The 24,889-nt window shown below is 29.9% G+C and overlaps 1 protein-coding gene across 3 annotated transcripts in view; it reads right to left on the bottom strand.

The window, feature by feature from the left end:
- Positions 1 to 1,711: 1,711 nt before the first annotated feature.
- Exn (Ephexin) overlaps positions 1,712 to 24,889 on the bottom strand; it is a 29,302-nt gene continuing 6,124 nt past the window's right edge. The window contains exons 1-6 of one of the 3 annotated variants that reach the window (XM_065504803.1): positions 23,594 to 23,646; positions 23,431 to 23,525; positions 4,443 to 5,864; positions 2,687 to 3,702; positions 2,415 to 2,619; positions 1,712 to 2,350 (exon numbers count right to left, since the gene is read on the bottom strand). In XM_065504803.1, the coding sequence (XP_065360875.1) occupies positions 2,184 to 2,350; positions 2,415 to 2,619; positions 2,687 to 3,702; positions 4,443 to 5,864; positions 23,431 to 23,525; positions 23,594 to 23,631 (2,943 nt within the window). In that variant the 5' untranslated portion in view covers positions 23,632 to 23,646 and the 3' untranslated portion in view covers positions 1,712 to 2,183. Of the gene's footprint in view, positions 2,351 to 2,414; positions 2,620 to 2,686; positions 3,703 to 4,442; positions 5,865 to 7,895; positions 8,451 to 23,430; positions 23,526 to 23,593; positions 23,647 to 24,889 lie in introns of those variants that run through there. The other 2 variants (XM_065504800.1, XM_065504802.1) reach the window with 2 other exon arrangements.

Raw genomic sequence — 24,889 nt, 5'->3', positions numbered from 1 at the left:
CAGTTTGAACATTACCTAAGTCATACTGTTAAAAACTGAATGAATACTAGAATTTTAAAATTTTTTCGATTCGAAAACTTCTCACATGTTATAGAAACGGGGTACAGTACTATTTTTCATTCGAAATTATTGTTTTATTTATACCTTGTTAGAAAGAAAATTTTTTCTAAAAGATAAGATTTATTTCAAATGTTTAGAAAATATTATTTAAATAGGGAATTTAAGATATCGGAAAAAGTACCATTGTTTACCCAATTTTGCAACTTTCAATTGATTTCCGGCACGGGTTCTATTCACCATAAGTGGCAAGGGTAGATATTAGTTTGTCATCCATTTGTAATTTCTACATTTGGATATCCATGTCCGTCTGTCTGTTAAAATCAACTTTCCGAGGCCCACAAATGGTGGACATATACGAAAAATAAAATCTCCTTGATTTTTTATCTACATATCTATGGATTATGTTATTAACATAGACCATTTCAGACATTTTCAACGACGTATAATTAACGTCATACTACAAAGTTTGTCAGAATCAGAAAAAATATTTTTTAACCAGGGGGGTTACTGCGTAACTCAATCCGAAAATGTTTGCTAAATACACTGTAATTCGAAAAGATTTCCTTTCGAATCGAATTAGGGAGTAACCCATCAGAATTATTTTTCACCAAATTTGTTCTTCTAAATTTTTTAAAAAAAAAAATGTTTTTTTCAATTTGTTTCTTAAAGTGTACTTTGGTGAAGGGTATATTAGCTTCAGCACAGCCGAATATGTTTATTTTACTTGTTTTTAAATGTTATCTTAAGATTTAAATTTGTAGTTTCACATAGCAGCCATTCATAATTTGAAAATTTTGTATATAAAACAAAAACAAATTTCTAAAATTTTTGAAATTTTGTTTTTGCTTTCCATATAAATATCACTTTGGTAACGTGATTTACAAAATTAGGGCCTTATTCTTGAAATTATCACAATTTATCACAATATAATAATTTATAAAACTAAATTTCCATACATAATTTGTTTTATAAACCATTGATAAATTTAAAAATTGATTATCAATAAGACCTTTAGTGTTTCGGGACAAACAAGTATGTGTTGGAATGATTCTTGAAGTACATTCAAATTGTTCTGAATAGTTAAGGAACTTTTTGGCTTAATTTGCTTCAAAAGACTTACATAATATCGTCCCCTCAATAAAACAATAGTGTATAAGCATATACACCATTATGTTTTTATTGCGTAATAAGAATCTACATAACTAATTCTATATTTGGTCAAAATTTGGTGAAATTCTACTTCCACGAAGTGGGTCAAAGTATCAATTGAAATATTACTTTTGTTCTAGATGTCTACTAACACAAAAATTTTAAACTCAATTATTTCGAAATGGCAAACAAATTATACACTATTGTTTTATTAAGGGGACGATATGTGAGTCTATTGACTTCAGAAAATAACAATATTTCAAAAAATAGAAGTGCAGACTGCCCATTTTTAGAACGTAGTTTTCAGAAAAATTAAATCATATAATAACTGTTTTAGTCAAAAAAATACATTTTTCCAAATAACCGGATTGAAGAAATCTAGCGAAATAAAAGGATTACAATATTGTTCCACAAAAAGGGTTCTATAAGTGTATGCGACTGGTGATATACCAGGAATTCTACATTTTTCTCTATAAATCAATTTCCGATTCATTAAAATTCGTTATAATGTTTAAATTCTTTATTTATTTTCGTATTTTAGAGTAGTACTTAATATTTATTATTTATTACATAACATTAATGTGTTAAATTTACATAATGGTTTTGATTATTCAATGATTATTTTTGTTTAATACACTTTTAAACCATAATTGACAACTCCTAGAGATATTTAATGTTGTAATTTTAAATACACATTTTTTTATAGAAATTTTACATTAAAATTTATAATAATTTCATATCACATTTTCCTAAATAATTTATACATAATAAAAAATACATATATTGCAAAAACTAATTTTAATTAAAAAAAAAAAACATAACATACATACAAATAAACTCTACATATAAATATAAATATTGATTTTGGACTAAGTTTACTAAAAAGACACAAAATAGTTTGCTATACGAATCTTAATTGCTAACTTTATAAACTACATACTACATTTTATCCTTAGGGATAATATACTTTTTGATCATTTATTGCGTTTTTGTGATTCAAGATAGGTGGCGGTGAATGTGAGTAAACGGTGTCTTTGCTTCAGATTACGTGCGCGTACATGAACGGAATTAACTTCCTCAGTATAACTGCCAGGGAACCAACCGACGGCACCATCACGTATTCGTTCACCTTTATACCAACCTATACAAAGAAATGGGGATTATGAAATATTTCAAAAAAATTATTTTTAAAAAGGTCAACTTACCATCTGGCAATTTACGTGTGACATTCACTACATCTCCTTCATCTAAATTTAAGACATCTGGTTCATTATTTTCATAGGCATGTTTAGCTATGACCTGAGGACAATCCCATTGCTCGTATAACTTCTCACCAGGAGTTTCTGATTCTGGCGGACGCATAGCTTGTAGCCATCTTTCTTGCTCCGACACTGAGGGACAGGACAACAGCTATAGGCAACAAATTGTTTTATTAGCTTATAAATATTTTACGATCAATTTGAAATTTCAATCTTACCAACTCCACTGTTTTACGTTCATGATTCTCTAGCAAAGTCATTAAAATTAAGTTCTTACTAGTTTGACTATTCAAATCTTTGGTTGGCAATTGTGGCAGTGAGTCTCCCGAAGTTATTGTCAACATATTACGCGGACAATAGTCAAATACCGAAAACTGTTCTTCTGCTTTACGTTTTGTCAATACCAACAAATCCGAAAAGAGAAAGGCAAATATTGTGGTCTTTGAAAACTTCTTGCCAAATGTCAACTTGGCATCGTCTCCACGCCATATGAGATGTGTTAGCTCTCCCTTTTTAACTAAATAACGTGGCTTAGTGCCGGGAGCTAAAACACCAGCTGGAGCTATTGCCAATGGCCGTATCACGGATGGATTAAATTCCAGTTGCCTTGAGATCCTTTCAATCTCAAACGCCTGTTCACTCTTGTTAGCCGCCTCATTACACTGTGTTACAATTTTATTCATTATGGCCAAACACATTTTCCAATTCTCATATTCGTCATCGTTTGGATGACATTTACTAAAAACGGCATCTATTAACAGTGGCAGTCTTGTTATTCTCTGCATAGGTAACATTAAGAATGAATGCAAATTCAGGCCACAGCAGGCCGGACTTGACTCGAGTAATTCCAAATTTTGTGCAAATAGACCTTTGCCTTCACGCAAATGTTTCAGTGTACGATCCATGCGTCCTTGATGCTCGCAGAATCCCACATAGACGTGAAAATGCTTTTCGGCTATCGCATAGATGCGTTTACTTAAACCTATTAACATTATATTGTCCTGCCAGCAGGACTCCAATTCTGTGAGGAGCTTCTCTGAGCATTCATGTACCGGCACTATGTGAGCGAACAAAGATTTGCGATCTCGCGAGCTGACAACGTTTTGATCCCGGAATACGGGATGATTCATGTAATGAGCACGCAAGAGGTTTAATGATTTAAGGTAACTGGCTTCCGAAGTAATAACTTCAAATTTGGCCTCCATTAAAGCTCGTTCTCGTGGGGTCATTGTGGCTGGAAATAAAAAAAAATAATTTTAATAATTACTTGATCAGCTAATTGCTAATTGATCTCAAATAGTCAGTTTTAAGGACATCATAGACAGTCCAATAACCGAATAAATTACTTTTGGTGGGTAAAATGTTACATGGGATGTCAGTATACTTAAGCAAAAATAAAATAAACTGAATGAGAATTATATCAACACAATTTGTATAAAGCCAGTTTGTACAAATTACAAAAAAGTGCAGTGCGAAATAAACGTTAAAGGGACTATACTCAAGATTACTTAGTTGTCTTCACGGTAGATTACCTGGGATGTATAAAGTAACTAATTGACTTTTATCTGCACTACAAAGGGCATATTTAGAGTTAGGTATGGCTGTCAAAGAGTCGGTCTACTTTGGTCTATTATTAAAATAATAATATTGTATCCGTAGTCTTGTCGAAAATTTTAATTTCCTCCATTAGAATTCTTGCTAATACCAAGTTTTCAGTAAGTAAAAATCTTTTATTTTTCCACATAAACAATTTGTAAATCTTTAAAATTGATTAAATTGTAACAAGAAAACATAATTAAAGAGCATCCGTTGTATATTAATTTCACAAGCACGTACTTTTATTTGATTCAAGCCTCTACAATTACGAAATCTTGATTAAAACAATGAGTAAAACTAACCAAATTAATGCAATGTACAGTATTCAAAAACCACTTAATTTCAAAATATTGATGTTTTCCATTTCAAAATACTTACGTATTATATACGAGTTAATAACTTCCGGTATTTGACTCCATAATGTTCGTTCCGGACCACCTTTCGGTTCTACTAACTGCAAAGCTGATGGTCTTGAAGACTTGCGACATCCTTCCTTAGCATTGCCATTCTTAAGACGTTCTCCGATTTCCTCATAGCCATCTGTGGAACTCTCATCTTGCATATCTCGTGAAATGGCTTCTAGTTTGGCAGCACTATAGATCTGATACAAAGGCTCATTGCTAAACATACTATGAGACATTTCATCCGCTGGTCCAGCTTCATTGCTGGTTGAAACACCCGAACTGCCACTGCTGCTGGCCACAGATATGCCACTTGTTTGGTACAAACCTGCCTCCTCATACCAAGTAGAACCAGCAGCAAAACTGCTGCCCGAACTACCATTTTGACTATTTAATATTTGAGAATCATCATGAACCAGATTGGTAGTGCCATTTTTGAACACACCACATTCGGCATACCAAGAAGTATTGCTTTGACGTTTTGGTTTCGTGTCGTTTTCTGGAGGCGGTGGTGGTGGCGGCTCATGAGGCCTAATACCAATTGTAGTGCGTCTTCTTTGTGAATTTGCCAGTTTGGATTCCTTTTTTGATTTGCGAGCCAGAGTTGACAACTTCTGTGACTCTGCTGAAGGTGTAGACGTGGTGGTAGGCAGTTCGCCAGATAAGGCTTTTTCTGAAAATCCAGAATCCAACTGTCCATTATTTTCTTCATTTGCCGGATCCTCAATGTAGAAGGTACTTCTTGTTGGCGTTAGTGTTGACAATTGTTTATTGTCAAAACCTACCAAACTTTTACGTATACGTGACTTTAAACTTTTACCAGTTTTGGATTTTCTCGGTGTGGTAGAAGCATTTATGGGTTCTGGTTTGGACACTGTACTTTGTGCCAATATTAAATTTTTCTCTGAAGTACTTAACTCTTTGGTTTCTGGTACTTGCAATGAAGACGATGGCTGTGGTTGTTTCCCCTCATATGTTGAACCTGCATAGAATTGCGATGAACTATCATAGATTTTCTGCTGACTACCGCCATGTTTAGAACTATTTGGAGATTTCTTATTCACTATGAAATTCTTAAACTTCTTAACAAATGAATACATTTGATTAGACGATGATGGAGGATCTGGCAATTTAGTGGTTCTTATGTCTACACCACTATCATTATGGGAATTCTTGAAGTGCTCACCATCCTCATAGTAATCGGTATCGGAATCGAATGAATCGTCTGATATGTGTTGCCCCAGTGCATGTGCTGAATATGACATCTTTTTTCCACGCTTGGACACACGTACCGAGTCTTGATTTCTTTGTAAACTACTCGTACGAGACTGCTCGAGCAATGAGTGTCGTTTGGTGTGGGCTAGGGGTGAAAGTTGTTCGTAATAATGATCGGGATCATCTAAAAGGAGAAAAAAAAGAAAGTGTTTGGAGATTTAAAATTAGTTTGGTTTATTATATTAATATTGTGTTTAAAGAAAGTAACAAACGTATTCAAAATGAAAAAAGTGTGCTAACTAACGAATGGGAAAAGAGTCAGCACTCGATAGTTATTAACCTGAAATTTGTCCATTTTTTAATAGTACTGATCCTAGTGTTATTTTTAGAAGAAAACCGCGATACAAATTCATAAATTGTTATTTTACAAAACACTAAAAGCGTGATTTGATTCAGTGCTCTTTTCTGCGGTCATATTTTATAACTTTTAATATAACTTTTCACAAGCCACGGGACTTTTCCTGAATTCTTTTTCATGTTAATGCTATAAATCTTGTTCTTGTATTGTTGGGTGTATGATTTCATTATTCGGGATTTACAATAGATGGCATATCTTTTGAATGCAGTTTTCGTTTTTAATAACTTCATGTCACTTTGAAGGTTACATATCTGTCATGTATTCTAACTTAGATATTGAACATTATAGTGTCGAATTTTGTGTAAACAAAGCGTCATATGCGGCAAGTTTTTCTATACTTCTTCAATTTGTAAAAAAATCGAATGTATTTCATCGGTTTCAACATGCGAGAGATGATTTGTGTGGTTCAGAAGCCAAAAAAGTTTGAAGACCAAGAATTGGAGGCATTACTTCATGAATATTGTTGTAAAACTCAACATGAACTTTCAAAATCATTGGTAGATACTCCAGCAGCAATTTCAAAACGTTAAGCCAAATATCCATGGCACCAAGGTAATTCTCTGTATTTGGTGGGACCAAAAGGGACCTATCTATTACGGGCTGCTAAAATCTGGCCAGACCATCACATGAAATCTGTACCGATAGCAACTGATTCGTTTAAAGTGAGTATTGGCCGAAAAAAGCCCAGAATATGCGGCCAGACATAAAACCGTAATATTCCAACATGACAACTCCAGGCCACATGTTGCAATACCTATTAAAAACTATTTAGAAAGAAGTGGTTTGAAAGTTTTGCCTCACCCGCCTTATAGTTCAGACCTTGCACCATCCGACTAGTATTTGTTTCGATCGGAGCAGAACGCTCTCTCTGGGATACACATAACTTCAGAACAGAGTTCCGATATTGGCTTGATTCGTTCTTGGCCTCAAAATATGAGCAGTTCTTTTGACGCGAAATCCATATGTTGCCAGGAAGATGGGAAAAGGACATAGCTAACAATGGCCAATAATTTGAATAAATTTATATTATACAACTGTTTAAAAATAAAAGCTAAATATTTTAAAAATCCCTTATTTTTGCGTAATAGAAATATTTTAATCAAAGTCACATAAAATCGTGACAAAAGAAATTGTTCCATTATCAAGTTATTTTCAGCGATTTTCAGAAAATAAATTTTTCTTTCTGGAAAATCTCTCGTTTGCAGAACAGGGTGTATGACAAATCTACTATCCTATTCTATAACCAAATTCCAGTAAACAAGACAGTTCCAATGTACAAAGTCGTTGAAATTGCAGAATATCAATTTGTCGTTTTTTATGAATTTTTTACATGGAAACATCCCCCAAAATTATAAATCGAGTGATTTCAATAACGAGCGATTTTCAAAAACGAATAGTTAAAAAATTTATGTTCTGCAAATCGCCCGATTGTGCACATTGAAACAGGTTTGGTTTCTCGAAAGTAAAACGAATAAATAAAGTGAATTCGATTTACAGAACTCTAAAATAGGTGAATTCGTTTATAAACGAAATCGGATTCGATTTACAGAACAAGGAGGTTTACAATATTTTGGCTTGTTAAGAAAAATATTTTATAATATTGCTAAATTAAAAGAAATTTTAACAAATCTTAAGGTTGTTTTCTTTTTTCAAAAAGTACCACGATTTCACTTCTTCCCCTACCCAACATCACCACAATGTTGCCAACCTTCCTAGCCAGAAAATAGATAGTAACAGTCTATTTAAATCAGCATAAGAACAAAAAAAATTAGCAAAAAGCTGTTTTAATATACCAACCTACAAATGTGCTCATCACCATGCCCTCACGCCTTTCATCCACTTCGGCTATGGTGGCACGTATAAATGTCAAATGTATTCGCTGACGTTGGTGTTGGCGTACATTTCGCGTTTCGTTGCCTGGTTTTTGTACAGAATCGAACTTCTCTTTTAATTCCTCGAGGCAAGTGTTCTCATAAACAGGCTCTTGTTTAGCTGAGTTATTGTCTGCATCCTCTCCAACTTCGCCATTCAAGTATACACAACTTGAAGGACAAGTTATTGACACTTCACCCACTGCACGAGGTCGTCGTTTACGCGGTAACGTACGTAAAGTATTTGTATTGTAATTAAATGTTGTTGTTGTTGTGGTAGTTTCCATGTTTTATGTTTGAAAATTCTTTTCGTATCTACATTGTTTCTTTGTGGATTTTATTTATTGAGTTTAAAACCAGTAACAGTTTTTTACAACATGGTCCATTTTGTATTTATTTTTTTTATTTAGCTTTTGGTTTGTTTTATCGATTGCATTGCTGTTGTTGTTGTTGTTATTGTGCACTGCATGATGAGTCATGCATTCACATTCATTTGCTGTTATAAATTCTTGGACAAATTTTTGTTTGTTTTATTATTTCTTAATTGATAACAATTAACATGAACTGTATTGTTCAAATTTTCCTTTCTTTAGTTTATTAAGAACAGCCCCTACATTTCAAGTAATAAATGTAATTTATATCTATCTATTTGATTTTTGATTAACTTGTAAAGAGAGAATTGGGCGTATGTTTTTATTGTTATTTCATCTTTTTTTAGTTTTTTCTTTTGTTATAAATATTTTTTATGCAACCCTCATATTTGTATTTAATAGTTTGTTGGATCAATCAAATTAAATTCAATTCGATACATTTGTTTTAGTCATTCATGCTATTTTATGTTATGAACGACTGAACAAACGAACGTTCGATCAATCGACCAGCTGTAGACCGGTTAGTTTGTTTTTGTTGTTGTTAACAACTGTTTTTGTTGTTGTTGTTTTTGCTTTTTCACTTTTTGAATTTTTAACTTGAAAACATTATTAAATACAAACTGGACACTTGTTCTTGCCATTTAAAGTGAGCTTTTTTTAAAGAAACATTTTGTTTTATAATTTTTATATAAATATATAGTATACATTGCAATATACACTTAAAGAAATTCTAGTTGGACTTCAATGTCAAAAAGCAGTTAGGGATTTAACAAAAGTTAACCCAAATAATTGATGGAAAACAATTAATGGAAAATACTCTGCATTGATGAATAAGTTGGCTACTAAACATAACCACTGGTTACCCAATAAACTACTTGCAAGGCCTGTATCATTACGAGGGGGTCAATTTTCAGTAAAATTTTTAGAAATACTTGGGTTTTCATCTTGGAAATAAATGATAGCTACGAAAGTGCCGCTGAAGCACACCGATTGCTCACCAAAGCTTATGGTGAATCTGTATCATCGGTTTCAACGTGCGAGAGATTGTTTGTGCGTTTTGGAAGTGGTGATATTGACACGGAAGACTATGATCCACCAAGCCAGCCAAAAAAGTTAGAAGACAAAGAATTGGAGGCATTACTCCATGATGATTGTTGTAAAACTCAACAAGAGCTTGCAAAACCGTTGGGATTTATTCAAGCAACAATTTCAAAACGTTTGCGAGCAGCGAGATTCATCCAAAAGCAGGGATGAATTGATGTTTGAACGCTATAAATGAAACTAATTCTTGCACCGAATCATTACTTTCGATGAAAAATGGATTCATTACGATAACCCGAAGGGTAAGAGCTTGTACGTGAAGCTCGGCTTACCAGCCGAATCGACACCAAAGCCAAATATCCATGGCGCAAAGGTAATGCTTTGTATTTGGTGGTAGTAAATGGGTCCCATATATTATGAGTTGCTGAAATCGAGTCAGACCATCACATGGAACCTGTTTCTTTTGAAGCGAGCATTGGCTGAAAGACGAATATGCTGCCAGACATGAAACCGTAATATTCCATTATGACAAATCTAGGTCACATATTCCAATACCTGTTAAAAGTGTTTAGAATGAAGTGGTTGGGAAGTTTTGCTTCACTATTTGTTTTGATCGATGCTGAACGCTCTCTCTGGGATACACTTCACTTTGGAACAGAGTATCCGAAATTGACTTGATTCATTCGTGGCCTCCATACGGTTAAAAAAAATGTTTTACATTTTTTTTCCGAAATCGAAAATTTTTTTTTTACTTATTTTCAAAATGGGCCCAATAGGACTATCCTTGATGCAAATTTCATCCCGATCGGAAGACATCGATTTCAAAAGTTGGTTTACTTGACATGGAATCCCCATATACATATATAAAAGTATAGATTATTTCAAAGCCCAAAAGATTTTCTTTTCATACAGTATTTAATTTATAGAATTTGAAATTTACGATAATTTTCTCCGAATTTTATTTCAAGTGTATACGTTTGTTGACGTTTCATAAGATTTAAACTTAAAAAAAGTTGTTAAAAAACTATTATTGGAGATGTTATAATACTATTTGTTATTATGTTTGTTTTTTTTAATACTTAACATGTTTTGTCTACATCATTCTAAATCTCCATATAAAGCACTCGAAATCTATTCTACTCTAATTTATGCTTCAATAAAATTGACTCAACTCTCCGCTCTGTGGTTTCCCATTGCGGAAGTTTTGTTTTCTAGTAACAAAAAAACCTGTTTTCACAAACGATCCGCACACATTGGGTGGCAATATATATTTTTTGGCTATAAGCTTTTTTTGTTTTATTACATACCTACAATAATTTGTAATGATCTTTTACTTTTGTATGTACCAGAGAAATACGATCAAAAAATCCAATAAATTTAAAACATTTCAGGTAGAATTTTTCAAAGAATTATTGCTGAGAGGATGTTTTGAATTAAGTCATGCTTTTGTTAAAGTCTAAAAATAAAACTTTTTTAATAATGAACGATTAAAATATGCAATTATCAGCTTCTTTTTGGAGAAGCAGTTAAAAAAGAAACCAAAATATTTAAAAAAAAACTCAAAAATATCCATTATGTTTCTTTTTAAATTTCATAATTTGAGATAAATTTGGTGAATGTCCAATGTACAATAAAAAAAATGTAATGTTTTTTCTAAAAATACATATTTATCTGCATGTACATTCATAAGTATCTCCATTATTTGCTTTATATGCACTTTTGTTTACTAAAAATAATAGCAGTTGGAATTCATATATTAATATGCTGAACATTGACATGTGAGTGATGTGCAAATTAATCTCTGTTACAAGTCTGTTTATGCAAAATGACACTTAAATTAATGGCAAAAATAAAAAAAAATTTATAAAATACATTCCTAAATTTTAGCTGGTAGAAAGGCATAATTTGGCTTAAAAATTAAAGTTTTATCGAAAATAATAAGAAAATTGCTGTAATAATAAACATTAAGATTTTCTTTAAGTATTTGCCATTGTCTAAATATCTAGAAGTTAAACAATGAGAAATTACTACAAAAAAGCTGCAAAAAAACAGATAAAGAAAGAAAGTCTAAACAATAAAAACTAATTACCAGTCATAATAATAAAATACTACTAAATACATTACATTTCCCTGCCCCCTTTTTTATTTAGTTTTTTTTTTTGTTTGATCACTTGCCTGCGATCAAGTTGTTGTCTTTTGTCTTGACCAACACAATTATTGCATTTAAGTAAAGCACAGTATCTATTCACTTCATCCATTTTACTCTATTATATGGTGATTTTTTTTTATTCATATAAAAAAAGAAATAAATAAAAAAAAAACATTTTTATAAACTTGTCTTGTATTGCTATAAATGTCTACAATACGAGTCAATAATTTAAAAAACAAGGTTAAATAAATAAGATCATGAACTTTGGGTCTACAACAATCTATATGTACAAATGTAGTATATGCATTTTAAAATCAACATTATAATCTTTATATATTCGCTAAACAAACAAATAAATAGTACCTTTTTGGTAGAAATAAATTTAAACCATGAAGAATGCCCTCAAATGAAATATTGTTATTGTAAAAGAAGTGAATTTATTTATAATTTCAATATTATTTAAATTTAAAAAAAGACAAATCAAGTTTATTTGTATTTGTTGGTTTATTTTTGCCATCTTTTTTCCTACAATTTAGATAAAATGGTTACTAATCTTGAAATTATTGTTTTTTTTTTAAATAAATATTAGTCATTTAGAGACTACACCATTTCCAATTGTATTTCAGAAGTTTCTAATTGTATTTCAGAAATTTCCAATTGAATTTCAGAATTTTCCATTTGTATTCCAGAAATTTCTAATTGCATTTCAAAAGTTTCCATTTGTATTTCAGAATTTTTAATTTATACTTAAAAAGTTTCTAATTGTATTTCAGAATTTTCCAATTGTTTTTCAGAAATTTCCATTGGTATTGTTATTAGAACTTCCTGAAATACAAATGGAAACTTCTGAAATACATATAGAAATTTTTTAAGTATAAATCATGATACAATCATTACAAGGTAGAAACTAGAGTGTCCAAAAAACCGGCAAATTTGAAAAACCGGTTTCCGGTTTAACCGAAAAAGTGTGTTTTTGAAAATTCCGGTTTTGATTAGTGTCTTTTAAAAAAAATGATTAAACGGTTTCGGTTTTTGTCTTCAAAAAACCGGTTAACCGGTTTATACACAATTTTTATTTAATATGAAAAAGGTCTCATTAAATTTATTTTTATTTTTGGACTCAAATAGGAAATGTGTTAAGAATTGTGTACTAAATCTTCGGAAATTTTGAATTTTTGAATTCTTACGGCTCTATTTTTATGCAATGCTATAATTTTCTATAACATAAATCAATATTTTTAAAAATGGTATCAAAGTTTTTCATATATATGTTTGAAAGAGCTTTAGAAAATATATTTCATTAAAACCGGTTAACCCGTCTTACAAAAACCGGTTTGATAAAAAACCGAAAAGTTAAAAAAACCGAAATCGGTGGAGTTTACAAAGATGAAAAAAACCGGTTGACCGGGTTTCGGTTTAGGTTTTGGATACTCTAGTAGACAACGTCAAACTATGAATATAATTCTTTACTTTTTTGTTGTTGTTGAGATATTAAATGTATTTTACACTTTTATTAAGAAATGAACTCAAATATATTTAAAAAAATAAAGTTTTTCTTCATCAATTTCCAAAAAGAAATATTTAAAAATAATTTTTTTCAATAAAACTTGAAATAAATAATTTTTCTTCTTCGACATTTCATTTTGATTTTTTTTTTTTGAATTTACAGGAATTCTATAATTGAGAACGTATTTGCTTATGATTCTACCTTATATTGTTGTGTCATGGTATAGAGTAACTTCGGGTATTGTGGACTATGCGTCTAATGTGGACCAGTGTCTTTTTTCAGAAACTATTGAAGGTATGATAAAACTGATTTGTCGTACATTTTACAATTTGTTTGAAACGACAATTGCACATTTGCTTTCATGAGTAATTGATATGTTGGCTATTTATTCTTGTATTGAAATTAATGCGCGTGCTCAACATTTTTTTCGGCTCAAGTAAGAAACAAAATTTGGTACAGTTACTTTGTAGAATTTAATGTTTGGTTGTTTTATATAGTTAAAGTGGACACGTAGTTTTGCATATATTTGGTAAGAATTTAAGCACATTTAGATTATTAGGTAAAAATATTTTTTTACCACTGTAACCCAAGTTCGTGTAATGTGGACCACTTAAATTTCTTGATTATGTACTACTGGTCCATATTACCCGACAAAAACTATGTACTTTGTAAGCAATCTATCTAAGCCAAGAACGCGACTTTTTAGTTTGTATTAATACAAATATATTGAAATTAAATTTTTTAATCATTCATGATTAGCTGGTTCATGAATTTTATGTATTAAATACTAGTCCACATTACCCTCATATAGTGGTCCATATTACCCTCCAATTTTTTTAATGCTGGTTTTTGGGTTCCTTACAATATTTTCACATAATTTTTTTATCCTTTGACGGAAAAAATTTTCAACTGCAAAAACAATTAGGGAATATATTAGCTAATATATTGCTTCACAACTTTTTTAATATCCATATATATTGTGGCCAAAATTTAGAAGAAACAAAACGGTAGTCCACATTACCCGAAGTTACTCTAAATTAAAAATTTTGAAATACGTTTGGAAAATTCTTAAATACAATTGGAAAATTCTGATATACAAATGGAAGTTTCTGAAATATAATTACAAATTTCTGAAATACATTGGAAGTGGTGTTGACATTGTTGGTTGGTAATCTTTCTTATTGTTTATATTCATTTAGAAATTATAATAAAAATTCTGAGACTACCTTTGTTTTTTAAATCTAATTAAAAAACTTGAGTTATTCTCTTAGAATATATTATTATGATGATTAAATAAAGTTCAAATGATTCAGAGAGAGTCAACTGCTAGATAAAATAATAATTAATTTGCTAATTTTATTAAATGCAGTTTTAAATCACGTACATACATACAAAAACAAAAGTTTTTAACCTTGGATCTGCCGATTTTGAACACATACCCTACTACAGTAGGATTTATCGTCACAAAAATATTTTAATATGATGTTTGGTAAATTTAACACCTTTTTAAGATTATATAACAATATTAACAATTTAGGGCGGAGATCATTTTCAAAAGTGAATCTGAAAATTGCAATTGCTTATTCTTACAAACATTCGAAAACGACTATGGTAAACGATTCGAGAACGATATCAATAAAGCTACCTTTACACGATCACATTTTACGGCACACTTTTGAAAAAGTATCCAAGTCAAACGTACCCATCAAAACGAATTCACTATAAGGTGAATTCCAACAAGAGATTTCAACTTGGTTGAATAATTCGATTATATGTTTAAAATTAGAAATTTTTTTAAATTGGAATAATTAAAATTTTTTAAATTATAAGAAGTTTTTTCTTTGTCAAGTCCTATGTAAAGTTGTATCGTCTAAAATCAATATTAATAACATCACTTATATACATTTTAAGATCATATCACATTCACCATCACTTTCGATATTACTTTCTTCTGAGTTAACATTTCTATCAGTATTTACTGCAAATTGTATGGGAAAACATAATAAATTCATTCGTTTCAGAATTATGAAAAATTTAAAAAAAAAATATGAAAAATTAGAAGAAATATTTTTATTCGTTTGAATCGATTATTCTTCATAAAATTGTACGAATTATTCGTTATTCAAAAATAGTGATTTTTAAATTCTTCGAATAATTATTCGTAAGAAATAGAGTGAAAAACCCGGTTTTATTTTATTATATTTGTTTATTTAACCTTTAACACAAATTTGTATTAAAACAAGTAAGAAAGTATGATCGGCCAAGCCCGATCATATAATACCCTACACTATGTAAAAGAGCAAAAACATTTTTCTTTTAAAATTTCAATAATTTATATTTTTGAGTGATTTTCGGAAGTGGGCCTTATATGGGAGCTATGACCAATTATGGACCGATCACCATGAAATTAGGTCGTGTGATTTATGACTAAATTAAAGTTAACTATGTTGAATTTTGTGTGTATACCAACATTTTTAAGCGATTTATGAACGTTAAAGTGATTTTCGGAAGCGGGTCTATATGGGAGCTATGACTAATTATGGACCGATCGTAACAAAATTTGGTGACATGAATTTTGTGTATATAAAACTTATTTGGAGCGGAATTTGTGGAGATACATTTATAAATTAAACATTTATGACCGATAAAGTCCAATTTCGGAAGGACATTTGTATGGGGGCTAGGTGAAATAATGGACCGATTTCACCCAGTTTCAATAGGCTTGGTCCTTGAAAAATTTAAAAAATAATATGTACCAAGTTTCATCGAAATATCTTCAAAATTGCGACCTGTACTCTGCGCACAAGGTTTACATGGACAGCCAGCCAGCCGACCAGACGGACGGACGGACATCGTTTAATCGACTCAGAAAGTGATTCTAAGTCGATCGGTATACTTTAAGGTGGGTGTTAGACTAATATTTTTGGGCGTTACAAACATCTGCACAAACGCATAATACCCTCCTCACTATGGTGGTGAAGGGTATAAAAATTGGTTTCGAATGATTTGAAGGTAATGAATGGATTGGAAAATGATATATTGAATCTTCACCTTAATTTTTTAATATTTAACACTTAAAACAGTGATCTGAATTTAAAACAGAAAATATATTTCTATTTTTTAAATGTCGCTGAAGTTATTTAAGAAAATATAAAATATTGAAGCGGAAGTTCTGCTTATTAAAAAGATAAAGGGAGAGCTAATTCTAGAATGTTTTTATTTTTATTTGATGATCGCATGATGATATTGCTTTCTGTCGCGTGTTTACCTATTGACTAATAACCGGATTTGTAACAAGAAAATCTAACGAAACCCGAATAAAGACCTAATTTTAATTAAAATAATGCCCAGTGTTTTAAGAGAATCCTGTAGATAAATGCAAAAGCAATGAGAAATAAATTTAAAAATATGGATTTGATAAAAGTCAAGCGTCTTACTATTTAATAAGAAGTGAAAAAGTTGTTAAAAAAAGTAAAATTTTGAATCTGTTTTAGGTTAATATTATATTATGTACTAAAATATTTTTTATTGACTGGGAAAATAGTGCTACTAAATCTCTGTTTGAAAAACCAACCGGTTCCGAATATTTTTTTTAACTTTTTTTTATTAGCTTTGTCTGGTTTATATACTTAAAATTTATTCTTAAATCTTTCACTCTGATTAAAATTTGTTGTAAAATAAATTGTCTGATCCAAGACCAATTTCAACTGCTTACGGCATAAAGTATTTTCTTTTATCGAACAATTTAATTAAGAATATTATAGATAATCTTCATGATGTCCAAAATAATCAGCATTTTAATAATATTTTTTATTTGGAAATACTTTTGACACATTCTAAAATTCTGGAGTATATTAACTAAGAGTTTAATGGTTAATTAAAAAATAGTTTTGATTATTATTTCTACTAAAAAAATTTGAAAAACTAGATCCCGAAAAACGATAATAAAAACCGGCTTTTTGGGAAATTAAATTTTTCGAATAACAATTTTCTAAACAAAGTCGGAGTTTTGAATACTATAGTAAGGCGTTAACACCTTGAAGAGGTCCATTCTGTCTTGAACAACTGAGACGCGTTTATGAAGCTTCTCAGCAGTAGAGAAAGGCAAATCAGAAAAATTATGATGACTTCTCTTAGATTTGTGAACATAATAGATAAGAACTTAGTTCTCATCTCAGGGGTAGATTTTCCTAACGCGGCTTGAAATATGAGAGTAACAAAGCTCTATTTGTGACACAATTAGGGTTTTTAATTTCCCGACCTTTTTTATTCCCAGGAATCGGGAAATTTTTTTCTACATTCCCGGGTACCCGGCTATTCCCGAAATATATAATGATACTGTATATTAGGAATATTATATCCAAATTTCATATAAAAACTTAGTGATATAATTATTAAAAATCAGAGCTTCGAAGTAATTAATAAAATTTTAGCTTAATTCACTAAAATCTTTATCCGTAATTAAAGAATGTCAGCCTTTCATTCCATAAATCCATTCATAATATTGAATTTTTTAGATTCATTTCAAAGCCTTTTTTAAACTGAGTTAATTTTAAAGTTAATAATAGAATTTATTCAAACTTTGAATGATTAAATTTTTGTTTAATCAAATCATTAACAAAATTAATTGAAAAAATTGTCCTAAGCCTTTTTGTACTAGATTTGAATTGAAGAAAAATTTAATGATTTAATAAATTTTTGAAGCTATTTATGGATTTGAAGAAGAAATTTAAAGAAATTAGAATTATTCAATTAGGAAATAAAATCTATAAATAATGAATTCACTTTTTAAATTTTTATACGAAAAACCCCAAATAAATAATAAGCGGTCTATTATTGCCGAGATATAAGCAAAAAACTTTTTACTGTTTTTTGATGAAAAAAATAGAGTTCTAACTTGTTTCGTCAGTTTATAATTTCCAGGATTCCCGACTAAAAATCCCGGGAATCGGGTAGTGAAAAATTGGCAAAATTCCCGGGATATTTGTGCCGGGAATTCCCGGGATAAAAACCCTAGACACAATCTATGAAAGTGAAATTTGGGAACGTACTCATCACTTAAATGGTTTAAAAGAGTTAGAAAAAAATACATTCATCCATGACTTTCACATCTAGTGGACAATTTATAAATTAATCAAATAAATAACTTAAACGTTTAGGCTGGATTAGTTTCTAAAATGAGCAAAAATCAAGCTAATGACCTGACTAGTTCTGTGTCAGTAGGAAGATGGGTCACTGTACGGTTAAAACTAAATAAATAATTCGAAATTTCTTCAAGTGCATAAAATGCGAATTGAAGTTGAATTCATACTGTGCAATTATAAAAGTAATTGATGAATATTTTTATAGTTTCTGCCTCTTTTAAGATTAATTGCTAAAAGTACTCGTATATGAATAATTTCCATAGTTGTGTTTTTTTTCTTCTACAAATATTTCAAATATTTTTGAGCAATTCATTTAATATTTAATATTGAAAATACGAAAACTTGTATCTTTGATTTAAGTAGGTGTTTTAATGAATATGTACAATGAACTCTATGAACAAAAAGTCTATAAAGTGTGTGTAGTAGAAATGTTTTTATTGTGTAAATTGTAGCGTATAGATGGTATTTGAGTTTTTTTTTTTTTTTTTTTGTATTTTCCAAACTATTTATGCGGAAGCCCATTAACGCTATGTGATCACTGATCAGACACATATGTATTGTATGTTTGTGCCTCTTTTTGTGTTTAAGCTTTTGCCATCACAGTCAATGGGGAAATTTTTACGTGTTGTTCATTAGTTAGTTTAGTTAGTTTCGTTGTCTTTTCTTCTATTTTTGTTGTGCGATTTAGCTATTGTTGATTTTGGAAATGCTGTTGTTGCTTTTTCCATAAACAACAGACATAATAATGCAATTTTTCAATTGCATAAATTTCAACCTAAAATTAAAATTTGCAATTTTTTTTTCAGTTTTTTTACATTTTTGTCTATGTGTTTTCGTCTTGTATTTTATTTTTTATTCAAACAACCTTTAACAGCGCTTAAATTTTTGTTATTTCATTTTTTTCAGTGCCTTTAAAGAAACCAAAATCATCTATCTGCCTCATTCATTAGTTTTATTTTAAACGATTTTTTTATAGGTAATTTATTGTTATTTTTTGGAGCTTCTTTTTGTATTATTATTTTTTTTTTTTATTTCATTTAGTGGCTGTTTGGTTGGTTTAAACGAAAAAAAAGTTAGATAGGTACATATTATAAAGTTTTCAAGGTTTAAACAAAATTTTACTAGTTTTACAGTGTACGAGTGGATATGTACAGGTTTCATTTGGTTTTAAGCTTGTGTTTTATGTATCATTTTTTTTATTTTTATTTTCAAATTTGCGCTAAACAATGAATTTCGTCATCGTGTTCAGTGGTTCACGCTGGTGATCAACAAACAATAACAATAACAACAGCAGCAGCAACAACTTTTTCGAGTAACTATGGCAACAACTTTTGTTTAAATGACGGACGACTCCTCTATAATTTGCAGACGATCGAGTTACATTTTATTTCTATGATCATTTACTATTTGTTTTATAATTAACAACATCCAAAACAATTACAAAAACGTTCATTGTCATTTGTTTTAACTTTTGTTTTGTTAAACTATAACATTTACTTTTTTTTTTGCATATTTCCATATTTTTTTTTAATAAAACATTTCATTTCATTTTCTAATTTACTTTATTTATTTCGGTTTCACTATATCGTTATTTGGCATATATTCAAAATAATTTTTCAAAATTTTTAATACAATTTCTCTTTGTGTTTTGCATACAAAATACTTTATGTAAAATATTCAAAAATTTATTTCAAAACAAATAACTGCACTCTTTATTTCAATTATTAACAACGTCTACAACAATCCGTAATTCATACACGTCCGTTCATTGAAATACTTTACTCACAACTGAATATTTTACTCAAAATACATATCTCTGTATGATTTTCGTTTGTATAATTTTTGTAGTTATTGTTGGTTTTTTCACTCGTAATTGCAGTTTTTTTTTTTGTTATACAAAATGATCCCCCATATACAATGAAAAAATAATAATAAAAAAACATCATCATACTAGTTGTTCTACAAGTTTTTTTTTTAAACATTTTTGTTTTTGTAGTTTTATTATTATTTTTCATTATAGAAATCGCTAAACATTATTCTCTATTAAAGCTGTTGATATGGCCAGACTTGCCAGATACTACTTTTTTGAATATACCGTATGTAATAATCGGTATAAATTTCAAAACTTTTTTTATCATTTGAAATTCATAATAAAATTTTTGAATAAATCACGTTCCTTTCAAAAGTTCAAAGGTCAATTCTTGAGATATAAAATTCAAAAGCCTATATCTCAAACCATCTGTATATTACAGATTTTTAAATTGGACACTCTTTTAGTTGTTTGAATATGAATTTTACATTTTGAATATGAATTTTTTAATGAAATTTTTTGAAGAACAGTTTTTGAGATATGTGACTTTGAACTTTATATGGTCATATGTATATCTCAAAAACCATTGATCTCCTTATTATTCAAACCACTTGTACCCGATACAAAATGGAATACAACTCTCATGTATGGACCGGTGCTTCGAAGTATATTTTGTGGAATAAGCTACCTGTCAAAATATTTCCTGTCCCTTTCAATGAAGGAAAATTAAAATTAAATGTCCACAAACACTACTCCCTCTATCCTCCTTCAATAACATATTTTCTAAGTTCCACAAAATGCATTGCATGAGTAGGGGTCATCCCCTGAGAACTGGTCCAACCAAACAAAATAGCTGTGGAACTAATACAGGTTTTCCTTTGAACTTTATATATCGGATATTAAGTAAGTCATTATATGTATAACTACTTTTAAGTAATGCAGACTGCGTGTAACCAATATAGCTTGATAAAATTTGCCAGTTTATAGATTTGTTTCGGTTTGTTTCGAATTAGGCCGAATAATGATTTTTATGCCGAATGTTAGGTTCGGTTTCAGCATGAAAAAACCGATCTCGGTTGAGCTGTAAAAAGGTTGCTTTTGGTGCATTGACTAATTGTATGTGAAAGTCAGGTAGTTGTGTAATTTATAACTGGAACTATTTTTAAATTATAGGATTATCAAGTAAAATAAATTGAGGTCCAATACGAACTTTCTTTTATTTACATGGCTGGCTTTGCAGCAGCGCATCATCCCAACCGAATTGTCCAAAATCTTGTAAACGGTTTCTAGATCTATTTCACAAATGGATTGGACAATATTCCTCTCAAGAGTCTTGATAGTTCCTGGATTATCCGACCACAAAATATCGATTGTTTCATGACTCTGTAACAAGATGCACCATCCTGTTGAAACCAAAGATCATGCAAGATCATGTCTTCTTCCCATAAAAGGCGGTAATCATGGCTCTGTAACGCTCACGATAGATCGAAATGGCGTTTCATAGCTTGGGAGACACAACAAGTTTTATAAGAGTAAAATTAAACTTTTCAATCCGTGGAGAAATGATACTGGCTGAGAGTCAAGAATTTGATCATTTTTGGCACTATGGTTTTGAAAATGCAACACTTGAACTTCGGAACTTTTTTTGTTTATTATTTAATATCCCTAGAAAAGTGAATTGGCACTTTTAAGACACTCTGTGACTTTTTATACACAATAATATTCCTAAAGGGAAGGAAACTGACAAAAAGCTAGCAAAGTATCACTGGTTATTAAGGAGTAATCAAATATTATAATTCTAACACTACATGAAAATGTCCTGAGACTTTAACATGACATTATCATTGGAGGGAGTAAGCTAACACCGATCAGACATACCCTGAAACATTGTTTTTATAACCAATGATTTCAAAACAAAGGATAGTAATTTAAATAATAAAATATTAGAATATATACCCAAAATTTGGAGGTCTATATTATTAAGATTAAAATGTATGGGTCACCATTAAAAATAATAAATGCAGACCAAATTTGATTCAAAATAGTTTTGGCACTATTGATCGCATATTGCCACGTTTTTGACACAATTTTTTATAAAATTCCCACCACTGCATTATGTATTATGTATTATGTGATTTATCTTTAAGTCTGGCTACTGTTTTCAACAGAATAAAATTTGCTTTGTTAAAATAACAAGAAATAATCTTTTTACTTTTGGGGAGTATAAATAAACAAGCTCTTTATTAGTACATTCATGATTTACGTCACATTTGAGTTTATTTCTCTTTAGTGAAACTTATTGGAGACAGACTCCCTTTGTGAGGCCCCACGAAATGAGATGTGCTCTTATAAGGCAGAGTATAAATAATATGACTGTTAATAACCATAACTTAACAGAAGCTTTTAAGTAAAGCTTGGCTTTAAGTATGACAATGTTATATGTAAGCTAAGTAAAGCTTTTCTTAAAGCTGTTAATACAAAGCGTTACTTTTTTAAGAGAATTTAAATAAATTCGAAAAAAGTGTGTGTCTTGGCTGTTTACGATTTTACAGCAAAAGCTTATTTTACATTGCTGTTATATTTTTGGACTAAAGGTACGTTCACATTGATCAAATATTTGACGAAAAAACTTAAACAGTATATTCAACACATGTTCACACACATAAAAAAAAATAATGATCTAATTAATATTGTGATATATTCTAAACTGAAGTTTGTTTATTGAAATAAATGTTGGTTCAATGGAAAGAGAAATATCGATTTTAAGCTTTTTTCGTCAAATGTTTCAACAATGTGAACGTAAGTTAATAATTTAGTTATTTTTTTTTAATGTAAGTTTTTTTTGCTCTAAACCTGGAAACCGGTTCAAATATTTTAGCACTGCTTTGTCATTGGAACGTGCCCTTTTTTAAACAACACACCCCATGTTTTAAATACGAGTATTTATTTCATTAATAATGAAATTTCATTAAATATGTAAATAACTGACATATTAGGCAAATATTTGTTATATTTTTTTTTTCAATCCAAGAAATTGAGCTGTCATTGTATAGAGTATTTATATATAGCACAAAATAACCCCTAGACTTTTATTTTTAGCAACAATTATTAGTAAAATCCTAATAAAAATACAGCACTATCTAATGAATCCATCTTTTAGGAAAAACTCATTTTGAAATAAAGAGAAAAAATTTTCTTTTATACAGAAAAAAAGAATAAATAAAATAAATTTAAATAATTCCGGTAAAAGTATAATATAAGTAATATCGATTAATCAAGAATAGTCGAATTTGCCAGCATTGTAAAGGAAAATCTTCTTTTTCACTGACATTACAACACATTTTTCCAATGAATTAACAGATGAAGGTTTTTTACACAATTTTGTAAAGACTTTAACACTATTATTATATTAAATATTTAAACAAATACAAGTACTCACCATCTTCTATGCAACTTTTTGATTTTCTTTGACGTTTATCTCGAACTCTTCTGGACCAATCCGGACTTTTATGGGCCTTTGAACGTTCACGCACACTATAACAACAAAACATAGCAATTAATTAAATAAATTAAATATTTTTATTAATAAAACTAAGTCTTACATATATTCAAAATGTGTCTCTAAATAAAAAGTAGTCATTTTGTAAGGAATTAAAAAATTATATTTTTCCACGTTACTTAACAAAATCTCAAATGTAACTATTGATTTAATTTCGTCTGAAGTTTTGTAAAAGGTATGAATTTTGTGTACAATACAAAAAATAACAATTGTTATCAGTTCAAATAAATAATAAACAATTTTCTAGGTTAGTGGGGTACGGTTGCTCTATAAATGTAAACAAAAACTACAATAGCGGTAAAAGACAGATAAACATTTAGTTATCTAAGTAACCGATAACCAACAAAAAATATTTTTCAAATGCATGAATGAAAATGCCAAGGAGTAAAATTATAATCAGTTGTATTTAGCTGGAATACAAAGGGGTACATTTTAAGGTTTTATCAAAAATTTATTGCAATTTTTTTTAACAAATTTTGATATTTATGTACTATGTATTTCGTTTGAGGGGTTTGAAGTTAAAGTTTCAATCAGATTTAGAAATTGAAATTAAGTTTCGACCGAAATGAAATATACATCGTGCATGCTGTTTGTACAAAAAGTTTTTGAGACTGCCTAGCTAGTGGATAACGCCCTCGATCCTTGTCATCGTACGGTCTGCACCGACGAGCATCTGACTACTGCAAACGCGAATGTGCGTCTCTATCCTGGAATATCAAAATAATATTTCGGTCAACCGACTTTTTGTGGAATGAAATTGAAGACATAAATTTTGGTGGTTTTTTGTTAGAGGAAAGTAATTTCTAAAGAGATAGTCCAATATTAATGAAATCACCACAGGGTTTAGAAGATGTGTAGTTGAGTTTATGTTTTGAATTGGGACTTTGAAAACCAAGGGGAACCTCGGGTATATGAAACATTAGAAATGAAGTCAAATTTGTGTTATCGATCCGATTTGAAAGACTTTAATTCGTTATTATCTGTTATAGTTTACGAGATCCAAATTTTTATCTATAAGATATAAGTTCATATTATATATTCGGTTTATGACTTAAAAATACAGGATTTACAATAGATGACGTATCTTTAGAAAGCTGTTTTTGTTTTTAATAACTTTGAAGGGTACATATCTGTCATTTATTCGCACTTAGTTATTGAAGATTATAGTGTAAACAACAAAGTTTTTTTTTCATCGAAAATTACGAATTTTGGACCAACGTATCGTCACATGAGGGAAGTTTTGCTTTACTTCTTTAATTTAAAAAAAGTGTCGCTGAAGCGAGAGATGATTTGTGCGGTTTAGAAGTGATGATTTTGACACGGAAGACAAAGATCGACC

The sequence above is a fragment of the Calliphora vicina genome, chromosome 3 (genome assembly GCF_958450345.1).
Source record: "Calliphora vicina chromosome 3, idCalVici1.1, whole genome shotgun sequence".
Taxonomy (NCBI): Eukaryota; Metazoa; Arthropoda; class Insecta; order Diptera; family Calliphoridae; genus Calliphora; species Calliphora vicina.
This window is presented reverse-complemented; position numbering and strand designations above follow the sequence as displayed.